Genomic DNA, 26092 nt, shown 5'->3' on the forward strand with positions numbered 1-26092 from the left:
TCCACAACCCGATACCAATTGGTAAGGCTGGTTGTCAAAACAGTTACATTTACAAAGGATTCTTGAAAATAGACGCAAGATTCACGAAGAGTTTTCAGTACATTACAAAAATAACGAAATTCCAAATGTTTCTTTATATTCCTAGAACGCGGCATATAAATCTATTAAGTACCAATGATTTGTTATTGTAGATTTTATACAACAAACTTGAACACATAAATCTAAGCGATCATTTGTAATATACATATATATAAAAAGCTTACGAACGTCATCTGTTTGTCACAAAATTAGTTCTAACGCCCACTACGTTTACAACTGGTTTGACTTGTACAAGTCTTTAATTAATTACTTATTGATTATGTATCGTGTCAATAGGCTTTATGTACTGAGATGCCGTCACTTTGAACAGTTGGAGCTTTCAATTTTCATTGTCACTCTACGTATCTAATTTTAATTAAATGGAATGGAGTGCTTAGGTACTTGAGGGCTTTTCTTGCGGATTCGATTGTTTCGGAATTATAATTATTTTCTTATCCAACTTTGCAATGGAGAAATGTATATCCAGAGGTTCGGCGGTTTATGACCTATAAGTCCTTGAATAAAACCAACTTAAACGTAATCCTCCACGAGCCCTTTCTTTTTATTAATAATTCCACTCCTACAATTTTATGAAAAACCTATTACGAAACCAACAATGTCGAAAAATATCATAATTTTCTCCCCAAATCGTAATAAATTTTCACGGCTCATGGCACATGAAATAAATAAAAGAAAATACACTCTGGCAACGAGTAGGAAGCGGCACGCCAATATCCCGAAGAAATACTACTTACGGCTATGATAATATAATTTATAACCACCAATTATCTCTACATATGTGAATACTTACTTAGTATGTTTCATTGCTGGGCTTGTTATTTCCCTAATAGCGAGGACAGGCATCTTCACATATCTTTCTGTGTATCAATATTATATAAAATAATCTCGCTCCAGTCGTGTCGGATTTTTCGTCCCATCGGGCCATGAGAGTGAAGGAACAGTGAGTGCACTTGTGTTTGCGCAAATGCTCGTCCACTACAATATGTCCTGCGCAGCTGGCTGATCTCCTTATATGAGAACAGCCGCCGTGGCCGAAATCGGCCTTGGATGTATTAACTATATAAAAGAAAGTTCTTTAGTTACACCAAGGGGGGAAACAAGAGACAAACATATGTACATAGGATACTTTTTTATCCCCATCACAATAAAAAAGTAATACACAACAATGTGTACTATTTATTAAATTATCTTGATAAAACTAATGACCATTATCAAGAGTACTAATAGAGCTTGCAATATTAGAGGTATCATTAACTAAAGTAATTGCTATTTAGACACTCCCATACAGCGATTTGACTCGTGCGTGTTTACTTCGCATTAATAAAAGCCACGGAGGTGTTATATACTCGGCAAATTCCAATTATATATTTATTAAATCATTAAGCCGGGTTATTCACACTATAGGTTATTTAATAAAACCTACCGAGTTTTAATTAAATAAGTTTGTGGCGATTAATTGATGGATGTATACATAAACTTATTTTAGGGAGAAAGGGTGAGTAAGAGCGTAAAATAGTCTGAAATATAAAATTTTGTAAAAAAACATGGCCAAACAGTTTTTAGAATTAGCATAAAATGTGCAACTCAGTAGGCGCGTTAGTGCCAAATCTTATCTGACATTAGATACATGAACTTTTTGTGTTTAGTCTGAGTAATAATGTTGGAAAATTTAGAAAATTGCAGTAAGTATTATACATATAGTCGTATAAACCATTATTTGGGGGTAAAAAACAACAAAGGTAACAAATGGTCTTTAATAATTATAATAAGTGTTTTAACTAAATAAGCAGAATTAGACAGCTGTTGAAAGCACTATCACCATTATGCGGTAGCTTACGGCTTAGTTCACAAATCTTGAAACTCGATATAAAGGTTTTGATAAGTAAGACTAAGTTGCAATAGTCATAAAGCTACGAGAATACGTCACAATCATTTAAGCATAGCGATTATAAAATTCTGAATTAAAATTAATAAAAGGTCCAGCGCACGCTATCCTTAATCTTACTAACTTAAGTAAAAAATGAAAGAAAGTAAAGAGTTAGGTACACTTTTCTATTAATTAGCTGACCCGACTAATGTTATCCTTTATAAGTTTGTTTGTGCCAAAAGTCTCAAGGTCAAATCACTTTCCGTGATCACGACTTTTCCAGTTATTCGATACAAGATTTCTTTTATTTTTCCTCAGTTTACAAACGAACCTGCCTTTAGCAAAGTCATCTTAATTTCTTTATGTCTTTATGGATTTATTTAACACTAGCCATTTTCCGGTACCACCCGCGTCCCCTGGCAACTACTGCCCGTACCGGGATAAAATATAGTCTATGTATGTTACTCGGGAAGAGAGTAACTTCAAAACAGTGAAAGAATTTTCTTAATCAGTTCCGTAGTTTTGGAACTTATAGGATCATCATCATCATCATCTCAGCCATAGGACATCCATTGCTGAACATAGGACTCCGCTTTAGATCTCCACAGATACCGTCCGTCCTGTTGGAAGCGACCTGCATCCAGCGTCATCCAGCGACCTTTATAAGGTGGTCTGACCACCTTGTTGGTGGACGTCCTACGCAGCGCTTGCTACCTTTAGGATACAAACAAAAAAATGTTTCCTCTTTATCATGTAAGTGCTACCGGCATAACATAAAAAAAATGTTCTAAGCGCTTCTCTAGGCAGATAATAAAGAGCCTTCAACGATATAAATATCTCTTACGATTATAGTAGGAAGTAAGATAATGTTTGTTATATGTCATTATGGAATTGAGGTCAATGAAAAAGCATTTACAATATGCTTATGTAAATATTGTATGTTCATCTTCAATCGATAAAACATAAATTTTGTTATAATTTAAATATCACTAAGTACTTACGTTATTTTTTTGTGATATAGACGATACCGATTTTATTAAGTATGGGATCAGGAAATACATAAATATTATTTTAATTTTATGAATTTATAATTTACCCTTAAGTTTTAATTATATATTAGTTATTTGTTTAATAAAAATAAATAATCAACAAAAAATAAAGGCGATAATACAGAACCCTAAAAAATATCTTCTATTTTCAAATTGTACCCCTGTTCACTTTTTCAGGATGGAACTCAAGTAAAATTATTCCATTTGAATGCGGGAAACTTGGCAGGCTCGTTTTCACTGGCTGAAGCTAAGTCTAAGTGCCAACAAAAAGACATACGTTATGCCTTACTTGGTCTGTAAGAACACAACTAAGATCTTTGCCAACTGCTTGTAAGATGAAATAAATCACAGTACTTATGTTTCACAATAAGAAAGTGTTTTTAAGTAAAAAAATCTAAGTGCAATTCGGTCCAGCACAGCGGGAGTTCCGATAGAAGGAATATACGTGGGCGGTCCCATAATGAATTGGCCTAACTATGAACTAATGAAGGAAATGAGACGAAACCGATTTTATTTTTCAATATAATCAAAATGAATACCAATACACTTCTGACATCTTTGAATTAATATATTTTAACCTTTATAGAACAATCACAATTTTTGCCCTCAAAAAGGCCGCCTATTGCTGTTCTAGGGGGCTTTTCATCCTTATAACGCCATTAAATTGACTTGCGCTTACTTTTGGATTATAATAAAAGATCATAGTTTCATCACTAGTCACCAGCCGCTCGATCATACTCTTTAAATTTTTCTTCACAAAGATCCAAAAACTTCCTGTCCTGTTTCCTGTCTCAGTATCCCTGAAAGAAGTTTCGGTACCCTTCTTACATTCACTTTTATCATGTGAAGACATTTATGGAGCACACGATGAAAAGTACTTTTAGGGAGCCCAAAGGCTAGCTGTAATTTCTATAATCTTCAAACGGTGGTTACTCAAAACCTCCTCTTCGTTAAGAGCAATTGTTTCGGAAGTGAACACCTCCACAGGTCGTTCGTCTTGACCAAAGTCTTCGACGGTTTCTCTCCTGAGAAGAAACTCTTTCACCAAATTTTTCACTGTGCTTTAGGAGGGCACAGACTCTTTATACACGTCATCCGTTCATTTTTTTATTCACGCAGGGGATAAACCTTCTTTAAACAGAAACTTTATGAGACTTCGATACTCAGTTTTCGACATTTGGAAAAAAATACGCGACTCTCTTCATTCCAATGCCTGCTAAACTAAAACTAAGCATTTCATGTCGATGCGTATTTTTAATATTAAGTACACGATAAACGTACTATTTAATGCCACATAACATGTAGCCATATGTCGCCTAGAACTATATCAGGCCAGTTCATTATGGGACCGCCTAGGTACAAGCAATTGCATTCTCCCCCGAAGTAGCTACTTACGTATAGGGAAAAATGTGATTACACATTAAAATGTGCCATTTTTATCGTTATATGGCTACGAATATGCAATAGGAATATTTTCATCAAACATACGAAGATCATCAACTAGGAAAAAGGCGTCTTTTGAGGCTCCTGAATGTATAAAAATTTCTTAAATAAGTCCGCAGTCTGAGTGTAAGTTGTAAAGTATTCACTGCTTCGAGGCGGAACGATTACAGTGCATCGCACTGCAGCGATCAATGCACATAGACAGACAGACGTCTAGTCTACCTTGGGACCGCAGTCACTCAAATATGCATATACCCTGCTTTAACTGTGTAGAGGGTTCTTGGAACCAACCCTCCTTCGATACGTCTCAAAGCTCAACGACTAAACATGAAATGGACTTTCCCATTTTAATACAGTAAATTACAAAATAAGAATACCTCAGTATGTGCTGCACCTCTGTCTAACCTTTCGAGGTCAAACGGTGCAATGCTAAGTTATTATGAAACTAATGTTATTTCTAATACAAAGTCATACGTAACTGATAAGCTAAGTTTCACCCTGGACTTATCGCCGCATACTATGGCATCCATTATATAACTAGTCACGCGACTATCAAGTGCTGAAGAAGTAATCAAACATTATCGGCTGATAGGAAATCGAAACTCGATAACAGTCCAGATAAATCCGCTTTACCGATAAAAGGGACGGTCATTGATCTTTCGGCCTAGGAACAAAACGTGACTGGTTCATTTATTTATACGATGCTGAAAACTGATATTGTATCGAAAGATATCGTTGCATCGTACGGTGGTAAGCAAACTTAATCGATGTCAGGCGCGGTTTCGAATGCTCAGCACGAGATACTTAATATACCGATACGTCGATAGCTCACGCCCAGTAGATAGCCCCACCTCTACTGACGGCTGTTATCAGGACATCAAACGGTACAGCCCTTTCATGGCGCACTGCTCTTTTGTTTTCCAACTGTTTTTATGAACTTGGTCTCCAATTTGCGTTGAAAATCAATTTAACTGACACAAATACGTAAGTACGCTTTGCTGTTATTAAAATTAGCGGTACTTTGATGAGTTTTTCCTATCAATGTTAGTAAAGGATGATGCTGTATACTATATAATTACTAAAATTCTCTCTCGTTACGACACTAGTCTTCAGATCACCTGGCCCTGAAAAAATAACGGAACAGTGTCTATGCGAAGCGATTAGTGTACGGTGTCTAATAGTTCTTGAACATAGGACATCACTATAATAGTATGATGAACTTGTTGTTGTTTGTCTTATCGACCGTTTGTCGGTGATCATTGTTCCCATATTTTGTGATGGAAAAATACATTCTCTCACTTTACGAATTACCATTTTTTTCTTCTTGAAATTAAATTGTTCTATGTGTCAGCCAGATGTCAGTCAGGTCAAGCGAAATGCTAATATTTAATTTAGGTACTCCATACATACCCATATAGGATTATAATACTATCAAAGTTCTAGTTAAGTAAAATGTGTGCTGGAAATAACTGGCCTCTCTATATGTTTATTCGTTCACAAAAATATATGAAAACGCTAGAAAATTGTGTTGCATTCGTAAAGCAATATAGAGAGGCTCATCTCTAAATTACACCCACCGGTCGTTCTATCTACGAAGTGAAGCTGAAATATTGATAACCAGCCGCTTCTAGTTGGACTGGAAACTGACCCTAACCTAGTTCCAAAATGCTGGGCAGATGATGAAACTCTATTAAATTTTCATGAAGTGATCTAACTGGGAATACAAACCAATTTTATATTACTTAACAGTACGAGTCTTATTCTAGACAGTTTAACTAAAATGCTGGTTTCTCGGTTTTATTTTCGCACAAAATCTTTAGAAAAAATATTCAAAAATGCCTATCAGGAAGTTTCGGACGTTTTCCATCTTACCACAAAAACTTTTAAACGTCAGTTTAAGACTTGTCTAAAAAAATGTCAGATTATGACGTTGACATATGGTTCATTTTGCAGCCACATTAGACAAGTGTAAATCAGGTGTTTAAGTTTTTGTAGGAAGGCCAATGTTTACCTAATTTTATTATGTAACAGTTTTTAATTAATAATGTATAGAATAATAAAACTATTTCATAACTAACTATGCTATATAAATCGTAAAGCCTTTTTCATTCATTATGTCATTATATTTTTTTTAGCCCATGCCCTTCATTTTCATGTCATTTCCTGAAGTTAGACACAATGGATTTTAGTACAATGACTGCGTCCCTGACTCTTCAGTTCTGTACATATGTAGGTACTTATTCAATAGATACTGATACCATTCGGTTTTCGCATTAATCACTTAAAGGTTTTCAAAGGCTATTGTCGATAACCCACCCATTGACCTGAATTGCATATTTCTTTCACATTACACATTTATCAGTTTTCAAAATTGATAACAAAGATTGTAATTATTAGGTAGGCAATTAATTAACATTGTTTTAAATTCTAACATTTTATCTGCATGCAAATTCGGCCTATTTTATAAAACTCAAAATACTTACATTAGTGGCAATCTTCAAGGCACTTTACTGAATGATACCGATAAAAATTGTATAAAACATTTCTCTGGCTGACTTATTTTGATTTAGATAATGTTACTCGTATATTTATTGTTTACTATAAAACGTAAACATATATTTTACATTAGCGATAACCTTCTATCTCTTTTATTAAAATAGAATTTTTACAACACGTAACCGAGTAGCATCAATAGAACTTTATCGAGCATTTTTGTTTTCTTTCTTCGTAGATGATAAAGCAATTTGATGATCTCATTCTTTATATCGCGTTCTTTTAATTTAGGTACGTACAACTGTTATTTAACTGTTTCTTACGTAACTGATAAAAATTAATTGTTCATCTGTTTTTATTTGTTACTCGGCCTACGATTACTCATTAGCAAAACAACTTTCGACCTAAGATTTGTTTTAATTATGCTAGAACACAATTTGGACTTTGATCGTGAATCATGAATAATAGTCTAGTTTGCTTAATACATTGTGATTTTCTAAACAAAGAAAGTCGTTTGTTTGAGCATGGCAGGCGCTTCTGCATTGCGAAGATAACTGGCTTGCAATAATCCGTTCACAGTTGGGGTATATTTCCCTCAAGCTGAAAGCTGATTTGCGTGTTGTACTGTCGAATTTTGATAAGGCGAATTGACTTAATACTCAATTATACAGTTGACTTTTACACTGTGACTGTCCAAAAATTATCTAGCAGAAAAAAACACCCTGAATTTATGCACAAAGATACTAATTACGCGCGCGGAAAAATCCGCTAGTGTGAAAGTGATACACGATGTACCAGCATCAATAACTTGGCAACAGCGGCTGTTACGACAAAGCGCATTTAAGCAACAATTTACACATACGAGTATATGTAAATTTCAAAAACAAATATGAAATTATAGGAAAAAACCGTACTTATCGATCTGAAAAATTTCCGCCTACATAACATAACCGAGATACAACCGCAGGAGTCAATTTTAAATACATATTTAATTAGTTAAACCACAAAATATATCTTGAAAACCCACTTTTATGTAATCGTAGGTAATTCATATTTTTTGAAATCTGCTATCAATAGTCGCTGGCCTACAACGTAGGCTACTATTGTTCAGAGAAATAAAAATGATAGTGGGAAAATACGCTTTTTATCTAGGGTGTCCCGGAGTTAACGATACTTTTATTATGTATTTATGCAAAACATTAACTTAGCTATATTCGCAAAAATCCCTACTAGTATTATAAATGCGAAAGTAACTCTGTCTATCTGTCACGCTTTCATGTCTAAACAACTGAACTGATTTTAATTTAATTTGGTACAGAGATAGAGTTGACCTTGAGAAAGAACATAGGATAATTTTTGTCCCGGACTTTTGAAGAATTCTCTAGGAGACGCGATATAACCGAACTCTACGCGGGCGAAGCCGCTGGCTTAAGTTAGTATCTACAAATTTTTAAACACTATATTTGAATTCGAGTATTTACCTATGTTATGAAGTTTGCTGTATCTCTCTACACCAAGCAGTCATTGGTTTACTTACATAGATACTTACCTATAGGTATCGGTGCTCAACTAATAGATACCTCCAGGATACGAATAATAGATAGTTTATTTAGACTATTTCTAATCGATACCTTAGTTGTAAACGATACAAGCTGCTAGTATTGTTCTTAGTTTTATATTTCGCGAAGTTCATAAGGTGAGTGAAACAATGCGATTGCAGCTGTGCTTGAGATAAGTAGGTGCGCTCTTATCGCGATCCGCAACTGAATGAAATGCAATATTAAATCAATCGTCTTCACTCTGTAGTATTATAGTGTAATATTAACCATAAATTTTACAGCTTTTCTATACTTATTGTAATATTGTAGTTTAGTTTGTAGTCATTATACTTACTTATGAAAAATCCTTTTGAAAACTTTATATTAGACGTCTCTATTTCGTATATTTATTTATTAACTTCTTACTCAACTTATAGATCCATTTACTTGTAATATATCCATTATTTTTTAGGAGTAATTATAATATATAAATAAATAAGGATAGAATAGGTAGGTATGTATTGCTTGCACTTAAAGTAATCAGCGTGCTTACTGGTAATTTGAATACATGTGTAAATGCATACAGTGTATATTATCAAAATTGTTATTATTATTTATATGTATAAAGTGTGCAATCTTAATTGCTTATTAAATTCAGAACGTGTGCCTTAATTAAGTTACAATTATAGTATTTAAGTTACCCATTTTCCTGTTCTAATTAATGCAGTTTTCATCTCATCAAGTCCTTAATCAGTAGAAACATATATGTACTAAGTAAATTGGAAATAAACTAGGTATATGATGAAATAATGGGCATTAATTGTTTGTTGATATATTGTCTGCTGTTACAAGTCATTGTTATTTGATATCTATCCAGGGTAAGATGGAGAGGGTAACATATATAAACACATGGTTTACGAGGAGATGCTTTAGTATCTTTTCAAGTATACGTTTTTACTTTCGCTCCTATCTGTGCAAGTTTGGATTATATGTGCACTATTAGTATATTTGGTTTTAGCTTCTTGTGTATTTAATGCCAGTGAATATATAAACATAATAAGTGTCAATAGTAGATCTATTTAGGATTAGTTTCTGAGTACATTTGTCCACCACCGTTCATTTATTAATTTTGAAGGGAAAATATGAGCCAAGTCGATAAAGCTGCTCACATAACGGGCATTTTTATAAACGTTAAGTTTCATACTTTTAGGGATCTTGAGATTTTGCAACCGACCCCATTTCGTCGCTCTGACATGTATGGAGTTTGAGATTACTATACTTAACTGTCATAGTTTTTAAGTTGAGAAAGGATACACGAACATGATTGTAATTAAAAGCATTTTAATGAATGGGCTAAGCGATCTCGTTGTATAATTTAAAGAGTGATATTTAAGTGTCGCTTAGAGGTCGAGCCGCGTAGAAGTTCGCCCAAGGCTCTCAATCGCGAGTCGTCGACCCGCCGTCACCTTGCCTCGCGCCAACTTACGCAATTCGTTAATCTTATCATCTGCATGCGCACCCGCACGACCTCGATCTCCCCTCTCACCCCTCGCCGAATTTCGACGCCTACATTAACATCAATAGGTAAAGTAAGTGAGGTCATCCCCAAAGTCAATTCTTATTTTATATTCGAAATGGGTAAGCATTCGCGACTATGACATCGAACTGCATTCGCTTAACTTTTTTTTTAATTTTTCCACGAAGGCTGTATCTGAAAATTCACTTATACTTTAAAACAAAAATAGGAAACCTGTTTATTTATTGGTTTAAAAAAGGTCTATGCGACCCATTTTGACAAAAAATCCACGAAAAATAAGTTGAAACGCGGTCTACATTAAAAAAAGTGGTGACTACGAGTGAGTGCTACGGGTTTCGTAGCCGCCGGAAAAGCGGTGGAGAGAGGAGCGCCCGCGCCGGTGGGACGAGCCTGCGTGCGCGCCACCCAGCGCGTATTTATTCGCAAGGCCACGCCAGCGGCGCGCCAGTGCGCAGACGTCGTTCGCACGCGATATACAATCACTGAGTTCTCGGCATCGCACTATCGCGATTTACGATCCGCGCACTAATGCTACGTATCGTTTACTGAGTAAAATACACCCGTTGTTTTTATTTATTTTAAAGAACAATATAAACAGATAAAATGATAACAATGCTTTCAAATTCTAAACTATTGTGGGGACTATGGCAAGTGGTAAACTACTGTGCGTCGCGGACCTCGCTGCCGCTGCTGCTGGTGGCGGGCGCGGCGCTGCTGGTGCTGCGGCTGGCGGCGCTGGTGCGCGAGATGCGCAAGCTGCCGCCGGGCCCCTGGGGGCCGCCCGTCGTCGGCTACCTGCCCTTCCTCGGAGTTCGCCACAAGACCTTCCTGGAGCTCGCTCGCAACTACGGTGCTCTGTTCTCCGCGCGACTCGGAAATCAGCTGACGATCGTTCTTAGCGACTACAAACTCATCAGAGAAGCTTTCCGCAGAGAAGAATTTACCGGACGTCCCAGCACTCCGCTCATGCATACTTTGGATGGTCTTGGTGAGTACACAAAACTATATTTTTTTTTAATAATTATTATTTTAATGTTTTTTCCATAATTTTGCATATTTTCTTAATGAACCAAAATTTTCTTAAAAATATTATTTCACAATGGTTAAAGACGACCCACTGACCGGTTATTGAAGTCCATTAGTTCCATAATATTTTTATCTGTAACTTACGCTTTTCCTTCAATTGCTACGCATAGTAAATTACTGTAACCCATAACATACCGGCAAGAAAAATAGTGTGCACATGTGTATGTGGGCGTCACTGGTCCGTCCCTCCCTGCGGCGGTGCGCGTGCGCCGCCCACCTCGTGAGCCCTCATTATAACGCCTCCCTCTGTGCAGGCATCATCAACAGCGAGGGTCGCCTCTGGAAGAGCCAGCGCCGCTTCTTGCACGACAAACTGCGCGAATTCGGCATGACTTACATGGGAAACGGCAAGAAGATCATGGAAGGAAGAATTAAGGTTTGTAATAATATTCCATTCTTTAAGTGCATTATGAATTTTTGTAAATGAATTAATTTTCAAAAATCTAACGAAGTTATTTTGTTCACTAGAGCGAAGTGTACGAGCTTATCGCCAGCCTGCACCGCGCGGAGGGTGCGCCCATTGACGCGAACCCTTTACTCGCCCTGGGCGTGTCCAACGTCATCTGCGGCATCACGATGTCCGTGCGCTTCAGTAACGGCGACGCTCGCTTTGAAAGGCTCAACAATCTCATTGAAGAAGGCATGAGGCTGTTCGGCGAAGTGCACTACGGCGAATATGTACCCCTCTACAATGTAAGTAGTAACATTCGCTTCCCTAAAATTTTATATTTAAATAATTCATAATATATATTATTAACATTTTTGATCGATGAAAAAAAACTAACAAGTCCTGTTTTGCACACAGTACCTTCCCGGCAAAGCTCAAGCTCAGGAGAGAGTAGCGAAGAATCGCGAAGAAATGTTCGCTTTCTACCAAACCCTGATCGACGAGCATCGTGAAACTCTCGATGTTGATAACGTGAGAGACCTCATTGACGTCTATCTGATCGAGATCGAGAAGGCCAAGACTGAGGGCCGCGCCGGAGAACTGTTCGAGGGCAGAGATCATGGTAAGTTTCAAACAACAATACAACTTTTTTTGCAATAGTAGAAAAAAACATAATCATTTTAGGTTGAAATTGAAGGTTGCTAACGAGGAATCTATTTTTCACAGAACTCCAACTGAAACAGATTCTCGGTGATCTATTTTCTGCGGGCATGGAAACTATCAAATCATCACTTTTGTGGATGATTGTATTCATGCTTAGAAACCCCGATGTGAAGAGGCGAGTGCAGGAAGAGCTCGATGCTGTCATTGGCCGCGAGCGTTTACCGACAATTGAGGACATGCCAAATCTTCCCTACACCGAAACAACAATCTTGGAGACCTTACGCATGTCGAACATTGTCCCCCTGGCAACAACACACTCTCCTACAAAGTGAGTACTTAATCATAAAAAAATGAACAAAATTAAAATTATATTTTCTTCGACGCAAAATATTTATTGCTGTTTTCTTTTTATTAGGGATGTCCACCTCAACGGCTACAGGATTCCCGCGGGATCTCAAGTTGTGCCACTCATCAACTGCGTGCACATGGACCCCAACCTGTGGGACGAACCAAACAAATTCAACCCCAGCCGATTCATCGACGAAACGGGCAAGATCAGGCGCCCCGAGTTCTTCATGCCATTTGGCGTCGGTCGGCGCATGTGTCTGGGTGACGTTTTGGCGCGCATGGAGATGTTCATGTTCTTTGCGTGCATGATGCACCAGTTCGACGTGCAGATGGAGATGGGCGACGCGCCGCCGTCGCTGGAAGGCACCGTGGGCGCCACGATCGCGCCGCAGTCGTTCCGCGTGAAGTTCAGCCCGCGCTCGGCGCCCGCAGCGGCGGCGCCGGCGCCGGAGCACCCGCACCTGCGTCACGTGGGCGCGCACTAGGCGCCGCCGCCCCGCGCTCCCGGCGCGTACACACACCCACCAGTATTCAATGATCACTCGTTTTAGAGCGAATCGACAACCATTTATTTAAGTCTTATTATATAAGTGACGACATCGCCGCAGCGATGCTCGAGGCTGTGCATAAAGTGTTCAATTAAATAGTAGACCGAACGTTAGGTATATTGATATTCCCATCGTTGAGATTATAAAATGACGTCTGTGTGAGTTTGCAGTATTAGAACGTTGGTAGACTAGAATGATAGGAACTTCAGCAAATCACACCATTAAACATTTTGTATTTAAGGTTTATGTTCTAAGTTCTAGTACCTATACCAAAATAAAATGTAGAATTCTAGGTCATTATTTATTAGTGTCACTTGTGAGAATGTGGTCTGTTGTGTGTGATCTCATGTATGTTGCGTTACAGTAGGCTTTAGCTTTAAGGATTGTAAGTGTTCATTTATATGTTAGTGTAACATGTACCTATCGGGTATGAAGTAACATTCCATGATAGTGTAACAACCAGCAACTAGTCTAGAGCGATATCGTCGCTATATAATAGAATAACGCCTATCTTTAGTGTTCTTGTTCTGTACTAAATTGAACGTGTTGCAACCAAGTTGCCCTGTACTGAACTTCAGTCGGATAAGTCTGTTAGCTCGCAGCTCACCGTGTCTGTTTGACTATTATATGCTTTGTATAATGCTCTTTTTAGATTAAGAATGTATAGTTTAAGTAATAAATTAATTGTGAAAACATTGATTTGAATACCCTGTTTTATTCGAATACCCTACATCGAATTGAACTAAAAGCCTTCAAGTACCTAAGCATAAATCCTCCACGATTCAAGCAAGCAAGCAATCTTAAGTAAAATACTATTAAAAAATTAACACGAAATACCAAAAGAGGCTCTAAAGTCACGACTATTAATCAAACATTTTCTCACGAGAAACATAATCTAAATCGATTAATTAAAAAGCAGTAACTTAAAAATCACTTCGCTTGCAAAACAAAGTTTATTGAACTTTTGGTCTTTCGTAACTGCAACATTTAAATAATTTAAACTGAATTAAACTGGTATGCTAGTTCGTAAAGGTGCAGTTGCGTGAACACAAACACTATTAAGTAATGTTTGAGGTGAATGACCTGTTGACAGTATACGTCACAGATATAGGCACGTAGACCTATGCAATTTGAACAAACGAGGGTATCTAGGTACAGCTGACATTACTCACGGTCTTTCCCATTACTCAAATGGATACTACTATATATATGGATAGTATACTACCTACTTCCTTTGTTGTGGTGATTAAGTACACGCACGTTTTGCATGTAATCAGCTAAGTTGTACCAGTTAAATTAATTGCAGGATAAATATTAATAAAACTATCCGTTCACGTGGTCAGTAGAGCTGTACGTTGCAGGAAATACTTGTAAAGACGTCATTCGCGGAAAGCTTTCCATAATTATTTTTATGTATGTGTGTAGAATTGTACCATATGTAGGCATACCTACCAAATTTTATATGAAGACTTGGGAGCAATACTGACTTGAAGGCAAATAGCATAATTATAGCTACTGGGTACCTATAGGAAATTATAAAATGAATTCTAAGGCTATCTATATAATAAAGCTTCAGTACTAATACCTAAATAAATATCATATAAGCAGAACTGGCGAAAATACAACTGTTAGTATAAGAAGGACAATAAGGTCTAAATGTACTTCTTGTTAGCAAATAAATAATGAAAAAGTTACATACAATTGTTTATTCAAAAGCATTCACTAATAATCTACTCAAATGTCACGTACAAAACACCTCATATAGGATCGCAATAGTAGGAAACTGTTGGAGGTGCAAGGGTGACTCCGACAGTGCCTTTCATCTCTTCTTCGGTAGGTGGGTCGGACGCCAGTCGCACGCGACGTCGACGAAACAGTCGCGCGACTAAACCGCACGCGAGCATCCGAGAAAGCTCGTCACCAGGACACATGCGCTTACCTGTAGATTAATTTGAAAAATTAGAAAGTAAATTAAAACAGCTATTTTATTTATGTAGCTCGGGACTATTCTTTTTCTTTTGATTGATTGGGATGCAGGTTTAATCACCTCACAAGCTCATTGTCAATGTTTTCTCAAAACCCCCCCTTTTTTTTGTTTCAGCTGAGGAAAATGCCTGACGCATACACACACCGCCCGGGGACGGTGAGGTTATGTGGGGCTTGCAACCACTAAAAACTAAAAAGTCTAGCAAGTTTTAGTGAACAGCATAAGGAAACGCCAGCCTTATTTACCCTTCCAAGAGGAGACAGGAGGCTACAGAGGGAGGTAACATTAAGACAGTATATAATTTTGTAGATAAATATTGCTTTGATCATGCTAAGTTGAGCAAAGTTTATCGAATTAGGAACAGCATTGTGAGCACGGAACAAGGCTTAGTGGGTTTAAAATATATTGGATGTTGGTGTCTCCACACATCATTCCTCTCATTCATGAAAATAATGTTTTTACTAAAGGAACGAACGTTTCTCGTGACCAAAAGGTTGGCTATTACCTACCTCGGACAAAGGATCAGCATGGCCAACCAACGAGGTAATGCTGCCAGCCTGTTGGGTACGCTCCCAGTTGACAGCGATGGGGATGAATTTTTTGACGCTTTTTAGATATAGTGTTTTTTTTTATTTTTATTGTTTTACTAGGATAGTTTTTTTTTGTGTTGTAAATATCTATGTAGGTATATAACTATGTAAAGGAATGAATAATTTTACTAAACATGTTCATGCTTTTACAGTTTACGCCCTTTCTAAACTAACCGCAAATCAAGACATGGCGAAACTGTCTTAGGGTGCAAAGTCTGTTTATGACCGGACAAAATCAAAACATTCATCAATTATCTTATGAAATTATGACATAATAATAGAAAATTGCTTTCAACTTGCCTTTGAGGAAAAGACAAGAGGTTAAAGATGATATTAAATTAGCTTTTTAAACTTTCACGATTTATACACCATAACATTTTGACAGCCATAACCGCGGTCGGTGAAATTCGACTGTAGCGTTGGGTAAAGGAAAAGGTATCACACCTTTACAATAATGTAGTGAACGAATTGAAAACCCTATTGTTTAGAAATAAATAATATGCCGAACTAGATGCATTAATGTTGAAAGTTGGACATAGTTGCTATTTGAAATTTTAACAAGGCTTTCTTCATAACACAATAAGCTCGCAATTTCAGCCAATTCAACCTCATTAAAGACCCTAAAAATAATACGCAATGTAACTTTATACTTTCTAAGACACAACCATACATTTTTCTTCGAATAAAGTAGTTATATACCAGAGGAAAACATATAAATTCCCCTCTCAAAAGTTATCTGATGCCATAAATCCTGAATTTCCCACTCAGGAGTACTTTTTCCTTATTTAAGAGACAGGTCGTAAAACAGGATTCAAGGAAATAAATAGAAAATTCGTAGCGTGTGGGTATTTATCTGATATTAGCCTTCTTGTAAATGGCATCATCATGGAAACTGAATTAACGTCAATACAGTTATTAACAATAATAAAATAATAATGTCATTCATTAGTTCATTACTCAGAATATTAATAATAACAAATCCCAATAGCATTTGTTATTACATCACTAAATTGTTGATCGTTACGAATTATTACTCAATAAACATTTATTTGCGGTTGAACTGTAACCACATTCAATGGATTTAAATTAATTTTCGTATTTTATTCCACAAGTTAAAGGTAACAAAGGTAGAAAAACTGTGGAATTGTTATAATAAATACTTACAACTAAGTAAGGACAATTAGGTATATAACTGTTTAAAATCGATTTGCAGAGTTCATCAAAGATAAAATTAACTTTCCCAAAGATCTCAATTATAATATTTCAAGAAGATTCTTTATCACCAGCCTGTCATCACATATCACTACGTGCTTTTTCTCCTGCATAGAAGGAATTATTAAGGTTAAACACCGCGTGGTTTGGCGATTTGTCTTTAATGTTCAGGTTCCCTCAAATATCACCTCGTTGGTAAATGTCCATATAACTTAAATTTAAAAAAGCTATATCGGAACTTATCTAACCTGCAATCGTACTAGCACGTGTCTAAAAGAACATCGATATCAATTCTCTTCCTAAGTTTAAGTAATAATTGAAGAGTTGTGCTTATATGTAATATGTTACCTGTCTGAAAAGGTATAAACTCCTGCGGCTTCAGAAGGCTTCCATCAGGACCTAAGAAGCGACTTGGTCTAAATTCATCCGGGTTTTCCCACACATCTGGGTCCATATGTATAGCCCACTGTAGTGGTATCACCATCGTTCCTTTAGGAATTCTGTAGTTCCCTAGGTAAGTATCCTGTGAATGAAAAATATTATATTAATTTTACTATTTAATCTGCAGTTTGGTGTGTTTCAATTTCCCATTAGATCATGTAGGTACCTAGGTATATTTTATTATTGAAACATCATGTTTTAACAGAAATTCTGCGAAATCAACCGTGCTGTTTTTTTAGGCGCTCTGTACACGGAACAACTTTAGTTGAGGCAACTAAAGATTTTTTTAAGAGGTTCTATTATGGTAAAATTGCTATGAGTGCGCAATTCCACTTGATAATATGAATAAAGTTTGTTGCCAGATGCAACGGCGCCTCCATACGCAAAACGCCTTCTTAAATTACCTTTACATATTTCTATGTACTGGAAGTAATTCTGAAATGTAATAAAACATGCTTACCTCGATGCATCCGTGGGGAATTCCGACGGGAACTATCGATCGAATGCGCTGGGTCTCACATATAGCCGCCATCAGGTGCGGTAGTCTAGAACTGTCGACCTCACCGTCTTCGGGGTATACTGATAGAATCTCCTTTCGAACTAGCTCCTGAAGAAAATAGTTTTGTATTGAACAAGTGTATTTAAATTAATTAATAACGTGGGAATTGTATATTACAACGTCATTATAAACATTAGGTAAACTAGGTATTTGAAGCCCAGTTATTTAGCAATAAACATATTCTTTTTTATATTATTTACCTATAAAACCTTATACTCCATCTCCTACTACGCTAAATCTTAAATAACTCTGTCTGCGCAATATGCTTTCAAAGGGTTCCAAAGTTTTCTCTCCCCACATTAAAATAGTGATAAATATTTATACACAAATGGAACGGAACGGGCTCCCAACAGATCCTCAATTTGAATACATCTTTGAGCAGACGACGATGATTGACACTCAATTAAAAACACTATGGTGGGTTTCCCTATACGTACATACATGCCACGATATGTTCATGAAACTATTATTGAAACAGAATATAGGTATGAAAGTATAAGTATGTATAGGTTCTATCGAAAAACAAATGCTACGCAGTAAAAATGTGTGCTCTAAAAAGGATTTCGTATTCCTGTAGGTATACTAATAGGTGAAAACAATATTGATTTCATTACAAAAAAAATATGCCTAAGAAAAATTCCAATACATGAACACGTGTCAGAAGTCTGTTGAATGGTTTTGCAATAACACCACGTGTGTTATGCAGGTACTCAAGATCTGTTTCAATAATCCAATCATAAAACACCTACCTGTTCTTCAGGATAGAGAGCCATATACAACAGGAACCAAGCCAACGTAACAGAGGTAGTATCAAGTCCAGCCCCAAACATATCAGCCAAGAGGTACAGCATTTGTTCATCAGTCACATATCGAGCAGACTCATCGCCACTCTCAAACCTTCTCTTTTGTTCTAGAAGGAAATTATCAAGAATGCACTCTCCATCAGTAGGTATCAGGATATTAGGATCAAAGAAATGCTCTTCAGTATTCGAAGCGTGTTTGCTGTACTTGATACATTTAATATGGCCTTCTGGGTGTTCCGTAAAGAGGTTTTCATGTTCAGCATATGCGGCCTCTTTTATTGGTGGCAAACCTATAATTTTACGACGTCGGTCTATGATGCTGGCATATAGTCTGTGAGTTTGAGCTTGGCCGCGTGTTAAGACTACTATTGTTTTTTGTGTGGATGATGATATGAACCTGTAAGAAGCAAATAATATTGGATTACAGCAAGTTAAATAAGAAAGACGTTAAATAAGGCGGAGGTGGTAGTAAAAAGAAATGAACAAAATCGTGTAGAATCTTACCGTATAAAAGGCAAAAAGTTGACAACACCAGCAACGCCCATTTCATGGCAACCCTCCTCTTGTATTTGTCTGAACCAGTGCCAGGTTTTGTCTTCAGGAGGAAACTTGAATCCGAAGATAATCTCGTTAACAACATTGCCTAGAGAATTCGATAACATATGGGTGAGATCCATCGGGGAGCCTGCAGCCTTCTCAACATTCTAAAAGCAAAAAATATAAGATTTAAATAAAATAAGTCACGATTACATAATAAGTTGCAAATTATACCAAAAAATACTCCACTTCTGATTAAGATTTTATGCATTAGATCTCGACGAAAAAGTTGAAGGTCAATTTTTAATTGTGGCCTCTCAGTATTTGTCAGTGTCAACAAAAGGTCACATTTATATTTTGATTTATTATCTCATACAATTCACAATGTCAGCTTATTAACATATATTTTTAATTAAACGTCTTGTAAAAACAGTGTAAACGTTCTCGGAGATACAAAAAATAGAACAAATGGCTGCTACATTTGTTTGTATACTTTTTGCTGTGAAACCTTGCAAAGGTAGGTATTATAAAAATTTAAAAGGTATTGAACTACGGCTGAGGTACAGAATACTGATCATACTTCTAAAAGTTCGTAGACGCCCGACGCTATTCGTTTTTCCAACTTTTCGCGTGAAACGCTGTGCTTACTCATACCGAAACTTTTGAGCCAGGTCGTAATTAACTTTCTTTGGTCTTTCCACAGACCTCCCTCTGCGCAAATAATACCTGCAACACAATGTCACGTTAATCACCCAATATCTTTTGAAGAAAATAAATAACTTTTTTATTTATTTACTTGCCATTTCCTTTCATAATGCCGTGAGTCAAATACAACGGAGCTCTTCCAGAAAAGTTTTCTTTGGCAAATGCATCTCTTACTAGCTTGTGGTCGGACAGTACGACAGCATAAACACTGCCCATACCGATACCATATATAGATCCATATTCCTTAGAGAGCTTAGCTAATGTTCTATGTGGTTGATGGCGATCAAGGAACGGCAAGTAGCCAACGACCGGCAGGCCCCAAGGCCCCGGAGGTAGACTCTGCCATTGTTTTATTTTTTTAAAGATCCAAAATCCTGCGACGAATGTGACTAGCCATAAAAAGAAAAAATCCATTCCGACTAAAACAAAAGAAATATTTCGTGCATATTATTATCCTATTATACAGTAGACGAAACCTTCGCCTAAAAAGCGTCCGAGAAACGTTAAATGAGGCAATTTCAATAAAATGCGTCTAAAAAAATGACTGGCTACGAAGGCAGCAGCTCTTTGTCTGCTCTTTGTTCTGGTCCAGACATCTAAGATAAAGTTAGCCTTTCAGACATGCAGAATTTTTTTTGCAACTAACATGTTGTCTTTTTAAAATAGAACAACACACTTGGCCGTAACTTTAAAATAAAATGCATATTTTTGCATACCACGACAAAAACTATTTAATTGCAAAAAAAACTTAAACTTTATAATAATACGGTTGTTGTTATGCCCGTCATGGTCACAAATTAACAATTAATGTGCATATAAACGGAACACAATAATAAAATTAATTAAGCACTGCTTATCTTTCATAATTAATTATAACGAAGCAGCTTAATGAACTTACAAGAACGATATAAAAAACTTAGGAAAAGCATCAATTTATAACGAAATAATATTAAGTTTACCACATTAAACAGAGGTTTTTGTTACAAGAAAATTAAAAATTTTAACCTGGCGTTTAGGATGCGTTTCAGGTAGTCCTGAAACTATATACAAGGGGTAGGTATACAGGTAAAAAAATCTAAGCTTCCTCTTGTTACCTTTTGAAAATTTCAAAGAATAAAATTTGGTATTTGGGCAAAATATATCAGTGAGCCGTTTAGCAACAATGGTTATCACAAATTTTTGGTCCAATATACCCAATATCTTATCATAATGAATTATCTTAAAGATAAAAACAATGTAACGGAAAGTAGGGATGTTATATAAAACTAAACTACAAGTCTAGTTATAGTAGTTATACATAATCACTCACTCAATCAAGCCCACACTAAAAATCATTCATTCAATCTAGCTACTCTGTATTATGTGACAGCCAATGCTACCAACCAAAAAATAACACAATATTACGTCATGGCATATTTTTGTTGATGTTAAATCACCTAAAATGCCCAAAATCAATGAAGATCTAGTTAAAAATGCTTGATACAAACAAAAACAAACATGATTGTATTCTCTTACTCAAAGAAATCGAAGGTTATTACCGAAATATGAAGTAAATCTTACCTAAATTACGACTCACGATTGAGGCCCGCCCGGTCGCCGTCAACACTATCAACTATCAACAGAGGCTTCTAGTCACGTGGCAAGACACCAACTGAATGATCCGCATCCCGCCATCACAAGTCCTATTAAAAATTACAATTTCACATTTAAATTCCAAGAAGACATTTGTTTTTCAAATCGCCCTCGAAAATGTTTTTACCTTTCCAGAAATACGTAGGTTCTCCGATCCCCCGATCAATCTAAAATACGATCAGTGTCGATTGTATTTTCAAATTCGTCGTACATCGGCCGGCATCTCTTTTGTTTTTCATATTTGTTAGTGTGTTATTTTTAATGGAACAGAGTTTGTTATTGAATAAACTTCGTTTTAAGAATCGATCATTCAATGTCTCACCCACAGCCCGTGTCCAGGTAAGCCTGCTTATTTATACACAGAAATATTCGTCTAAAGATATATTTTGCATTATCATTTGTGTATAGATCCGTTATTTTTTTATGGTTCCTTAAATATGAGGTCCGATTTTGATTTATATGTTTACAAATCCAATAAAAGATATGTAATTTATTGGATTTCGATAGGTAGGTTTGTAAAAAGGTGTGAAATAATTGTACCCTGTAGAATTCGAGAGATGACTAAACATTTAACAAGCTAAGGAATTATATGCTTCAACCTTAGTCGTTTGTATAAATAACATGCTACTTAGCAATACTTACTCGGATAGCATTAGATAATCACATACTACGCACCGCAGGCTCGCGCATTATCGCATATCAATGTAATAATATATCATAATTTAAACAGGCGCATATAATCGTATGTACTTTATTCCAATTACGCAGTTTAGCGTTTTTTGTGCTCATAAATCGTTTTGCAGTCAGCCCTTACAATGTTGTTTATGATTAATTTCCGATCAACTGAGCAAAGAGGAATAAATTAAATATAGCTAAGTAATAAACAAGGTATAGTATTTTTTGGTATCAATATAATGTGTAGTTCCTGTAATGGAAATGTAACAGTTAGTGAATTTGTTGTGAAAGACATAGAGAAGCTTTTGATAATAATAAAAAAATGCATATCTGTGTTTGAAGAACCAATACAGTTTTAAACAGTTCAATCTTGTCATCTATTTAAAAATATAGGTACCTGGTACCTGGTTACATTTCGTCTGAGATTTATGTTAATGTCAGTTTAATATTTAAATATAACTCGGTGTGTTTCAGTTATGAAATACGTTTTACCTCTAAACTTTAAAATGTCGAAGAGTATTGTTTCAACTTTAATCTTAGTTATATTTTGATAAAACTATGCTTTAAAATAAATTAATTCAGTATTACAAATATTGCAAGTTAATCCCTATTATCTTCTTGAGGTCGTTTCTATGATCGTTATGAATTTGTAAACATCTCTGGTCACGTTTCAGTACTATATCATAATTATCATAATATTATTATACAATCGAGAATAACTATCTGAATAAATCTCTTATCACGGATGTACCTTAATGAAAATATTATTGCATTTGTCATGGATTAATAGGTAATAATTACCATATAGGTTTGAATAAAAAAGGCTTTATAATCTTCAGTGCATATCCCCGTTGTTGCATTCCCGGGCGTTTGCGCTTTATATCGCTCATTGAGCTTCGCCAATGTGGAAACTTTCGTCTAAAGTTTTACAAGAGTTGAAACAAATTTAACAATGTAGCTACCTACCTATTAAATAAATACGTAGACACCTTTATACTGCAAAAGATAATGGATTACTTGGTAGTGTCCAAAATTATTCCTTAAAACACAAATTCTATATTTGCAACCTAAAGCATGCGGAAGACAATTAGTTCTACTTGAATAACCCGTTTATAACAAGATAATTTTGCCAAAAATTGTATCGAATAATTAAAATTAATTATTGAAAATAAAAAATAATGAGATATCAAGATCTTCGATCAATACAAAAGAGTTAGGTTGGGGGGAGCGCGAGACGGACGGACGAGGTCGCGCGCAGTCGCGGGCGCAGGCGGCGCGAAGTGTGAAGGCCGGTCAGCGGCCGAGCTGCTGTTATCGGACCAATCATAACGATCTACTCACTTATGTAGTATCGACTAATATAAAGCATTAGCTCCACCACGTGCCACTGATTTTATTAATTATTACGAGACGCAATTACGCGCGCTAACTTTAATTGAATAAATAATTATATTCACGCACACACGTATTATATTGCACGCCAGTGTAGTGTTATAGCCTGTGGTCAAATGTAGTACCGTGCACTTGGGAATGCGAATTGAACGATTGCTGACATTCTACAAATTAAAAGCTACTTTGCTGTCTAGGTCACCCGTAAAAGTTGTCTCACTAACAGCTTATCGAATTTTTCAAAGAAATTATTTAAAGTGACTGTTTCATTTTGTCAAAACCACAGAAATCGATTTACATTGCTCCATTCTATACTTCTCAGAAGTATCAATAAATTGTATGAAATAATAACCCAATAAGTATTTACTGGTTTACTTTAAGAGTCTATAAGCTCTAAGGCTATGAAAAAGCTCAGTTTAGTGGTAATGGCAGTTTAGTGATCAATCCATTAACATTTCTAAGACATCATGATTTATTTTAGTAGCATACGTGCTTTTCTCTCATTTATCTGTATATTCTCGTGTTGAACATCACAATTGAAGAGAGAAGTGGTAGCAAGTCGAAAGAAGAGCACTGACGTTGAGATGTCCTCTCGATAAACATGATTTGCATTAAATAGCAAACACGCAAGCGGACACGGAATTCAGCCTGAAGTGAAATAATTGCTGGTTGTTATCTACGAGTTCAATAACGATGATGATGAAGCTGCAGTGAGGGCCGCACGAGACAATAGCGCGGCGGATCCAGAGCTGCGCGGAGCATTCGAGGCCCTTTTTGCCATTCTCATTCAGCCACCGTACAGTTATCCCGCGGCCAGTGTTACTGACACAATGCAAGGTTAACATGAGGTGGACGCCCGCACAACAGGCCGCATAGCACTTAAAAGGACATTTACTTTTATCGAGCCGTTCGGATCAAACAGGACAAACCAAAAGCCGAAATCCGTTTCCAAGTAGGTAACTGAAACACGAGTTTTTTTTCTTTGTACCCGTACCTACTGCAGAATGTTATTTCCTAGATAATTATTAAAATGCATTTGAGCTGTTTGTCCACCTGCAACCTTGTATAAAAGTTGTATTTTTCCTTATACCTTGCAACTACACTTGTTGTGTATCAATTAATATCTATGTCGATTTTAGGTTCTGCAGTGCAAGATAATCTATTGAAACGAGTTAATAAATTTCTGGTCTGCATTTAAGTAGAGCGTTAATCGATAAAAAATGCAGATATCAGAACTAGTAGGACGTGTCGGCCCTCAGCGTCACTGGAATGCTCGTCTCATTATACTCGTAGTTGATTAAAGTCAATAACTTCATCGCGGAGTGCGGCGCACATTCAGCATCGGCTGAATGGAATCTCTAATGAGGCGCTCTTGTCAATGAGCGCACCGAGCTAGATCTCAATCGCGCCATGTCTCTATTCTCTTTTACTTTCAAACGCATATGCAGTGGGGCGCAGCCGCGGGCCCCGGTCGTCCACTCCGGCGTGCGCCGTTCAACTCACTACATTCTTTTTACTCCTTTGCACTCGAGCACAGTCTAGAATGCCTGCATCCCATGTATACGTCTTCCTTCTTTTATTTTTAGTTATTGCGAAAAAGGTAGTCGACCAGTCCTAGCGGCGGGGGTCAATGTATTCGAGGCTTTTTACCCCTGGCCGGTGCAGCTGTTGCACAATAATAGAGAAATTCCTGGACCCTTCCACATGGGTGATCAAGCTATTTATAACTACATGAGACAGGAAAATACGCTAAAAATAGCCGCGAATCAATTAAAACTGCCCGTACTCATTGAATACTGATAAGCTTAGTCATGTCATGTTTTATTGTAGATTAACTAAGTATGCTACAAGGAAGCCTCTGGTCAGATTAGAACAAGCATTCACTATGCTTACTAAACCACCAATGTGAATAGTATATTTAGTTATCTTTGTTATTCTTATTTTAGTCAATTATTTTTTCGATTAATTTCAATAACAAAGCTCACACATATATGAGAGAATAACGGTTGATAAACTTTCTCGAGATGTTTCGGCTTTTTGCAACCTTAATCTCAGTGTACTTTCTACAGTGATGTAGCTCCGTAGGTGCTCGTAGTAATGTCCAAACCCGAGTCAATGATCAGCACACTATCGCGCCCAGGACTTTGACTTCGCTTAATTGATTCTTAATTAGCAATATTCAGTGAAATAGGGCTATAAACAACTATTATAATTTTAATCATACTGTCGCTTCCATTAACCAGTTCGTTAAACTCAAGTGACTGGATTTTGCTGAACCTATGCAATTGCGAAAATAATGTTGTGTGCGTTAAGTATATTTGTTCATTTTACAACAATACTTTTTTATGGGTTGCGCTTAAAAGGGTTTTTCGCAATACTTGTTTTGGAAGTGGACGGAGATTTTAGCACGACAGAGAAAGGAATGCTGATCAAGTTCTTATTTTCTGCCTATTTTAAGAAGATATTCACAAATGGGCAGAGAACAGGCGGACAAGTGAAGCTC

At 36.6% G+C, this 26092-nt stretch overlaps 2 protein-coding genes across 4 annotated transcripts; one reads left to right on the forward strand and one right to left on the reverse strand.

The window, feature by feature from the left end:
• Positions 1–10428: 10428 nt before the first annotated feature.
• LOC110375691 (cytochrome P450 18a1) lies at positions 10429–13764 on the forward strand. Its single transcript, XM_021333920.3, has 6 exons — positions 10429–11014; positions 11367–11488; positions 11581–11805; positions 11918–12122; positions 12227–12491; positions 12579–13764. Exons 1-6 carry the CDS (start codon positions 10630–10632, stop codon positions 12994–12996), a joined length of 1620 nt encoding a protein of 539 aa, XP_021189595.1. The 5' UTR covers positions 10429–10629; the 3' UTR covers positions 12997–13764.
• Positions 13765–14750: 986 nt separating this feature from the next.
• LOC110375721 (cytochrome P450 306a1) lies at positions 14751–21575 on the reverse strand. 3 transcript variants are annotated; one of them, XM_021333961.3, is made up of 8 exons: positions 21454–21575; positions 19989–20312; positions 19769–19914; positions 19156–19355; positions 18598–19048; positions 17750–17896; positions 17197–17371; positions 14751–14998 (listed from the first exon to the last, which is right to left on the reverse strand). In XM_021333961.3, exons 2-8 carry the CDS (start codon positions 20305–20307, stop codon positions 14817–14819), a joined length of 1620 nt encoding a protein of 539 aa, XP_021189636.3. In that variant the 5' UTR covers positions 20308–20312; positions 21454–21575; the 3' UTR covers positions 14751–14816. The 3 variants fall into 3 exon arrangements, with proteins under 3 accessions (XP_021189636.3, XP_021189637.3, XP_049695087.2); XM_021333962.3 differs by lacking the exon at positions 21454–21575 and adding an exon at positions 20988–21080; XM_049839130.2 differs by lacking the exon at positions 21454–21575 and adding an exon at positions 20899–20922.
• Positions 21576–26092: the final 4517 nt, after the last annotated feature.

This window comes from Helicoverpa armigera, chromosome 9 (genome assembly GCF_030705265.1).
Source record: "Helicoverpa armigera isolate CAAS_96S chromosome 9, ASM3070526v1, whole genome shotgun sequence".
Lineage (NCBI taxonomy): Eukaryota > Metazoa > Arthropoda > Insecta > Lepidoptera > Noctuidae > Helicoverpa > Helicoverpa armigera.

Excerpts from the sequence above, each read along its gene's own strand:
- LOC110375721 (XM_021333961.3), bottom strand. The coding sequence starts at position 20,307 with ATGGATTTTTTCTTTTTATGGCTAGTCACATTCGTCGCAGGATTTTGG. Across the intron at positions 19,915-19,988 it reads CGGCATTATGAAAGGAAATG|GTATTATTTGCGCAGAGGGA; the intron begins GCAAGTAAATAA and ends ATTGTGTTGCAG. Across the intron at positions 17,897-18,597 it reads CTCTCTATCCTGAAGAACAG|GAGCTAGTTCGAAAGGAGAT; the intron begins GTAGGTGTTTTA and ends TATTTTCTTCAG.
- LOC110375691 (XM_021333920.3), top strand. The coding sequence starts at position 10,630 with ATGATAACAATGCTTTCAAATTCTAAACTATTGTGGGGACTATGGCAA. Across the intron at positions 11,015-11,366 it reads GCATACTTTGGATGGTCTTG|GCATCATCAACAGCGAGGGT; the intron begins GTGAGTACACAA and ends CCCTCTGTGCAG. Across the intron at positions 11,806-11,917 it reads AATATGTACCCCTCTACAAT|TACCTTCCCGGCAAAGCTCA; the intron begins GTAAGTAGTAAC and ends TTTTGCACACAG.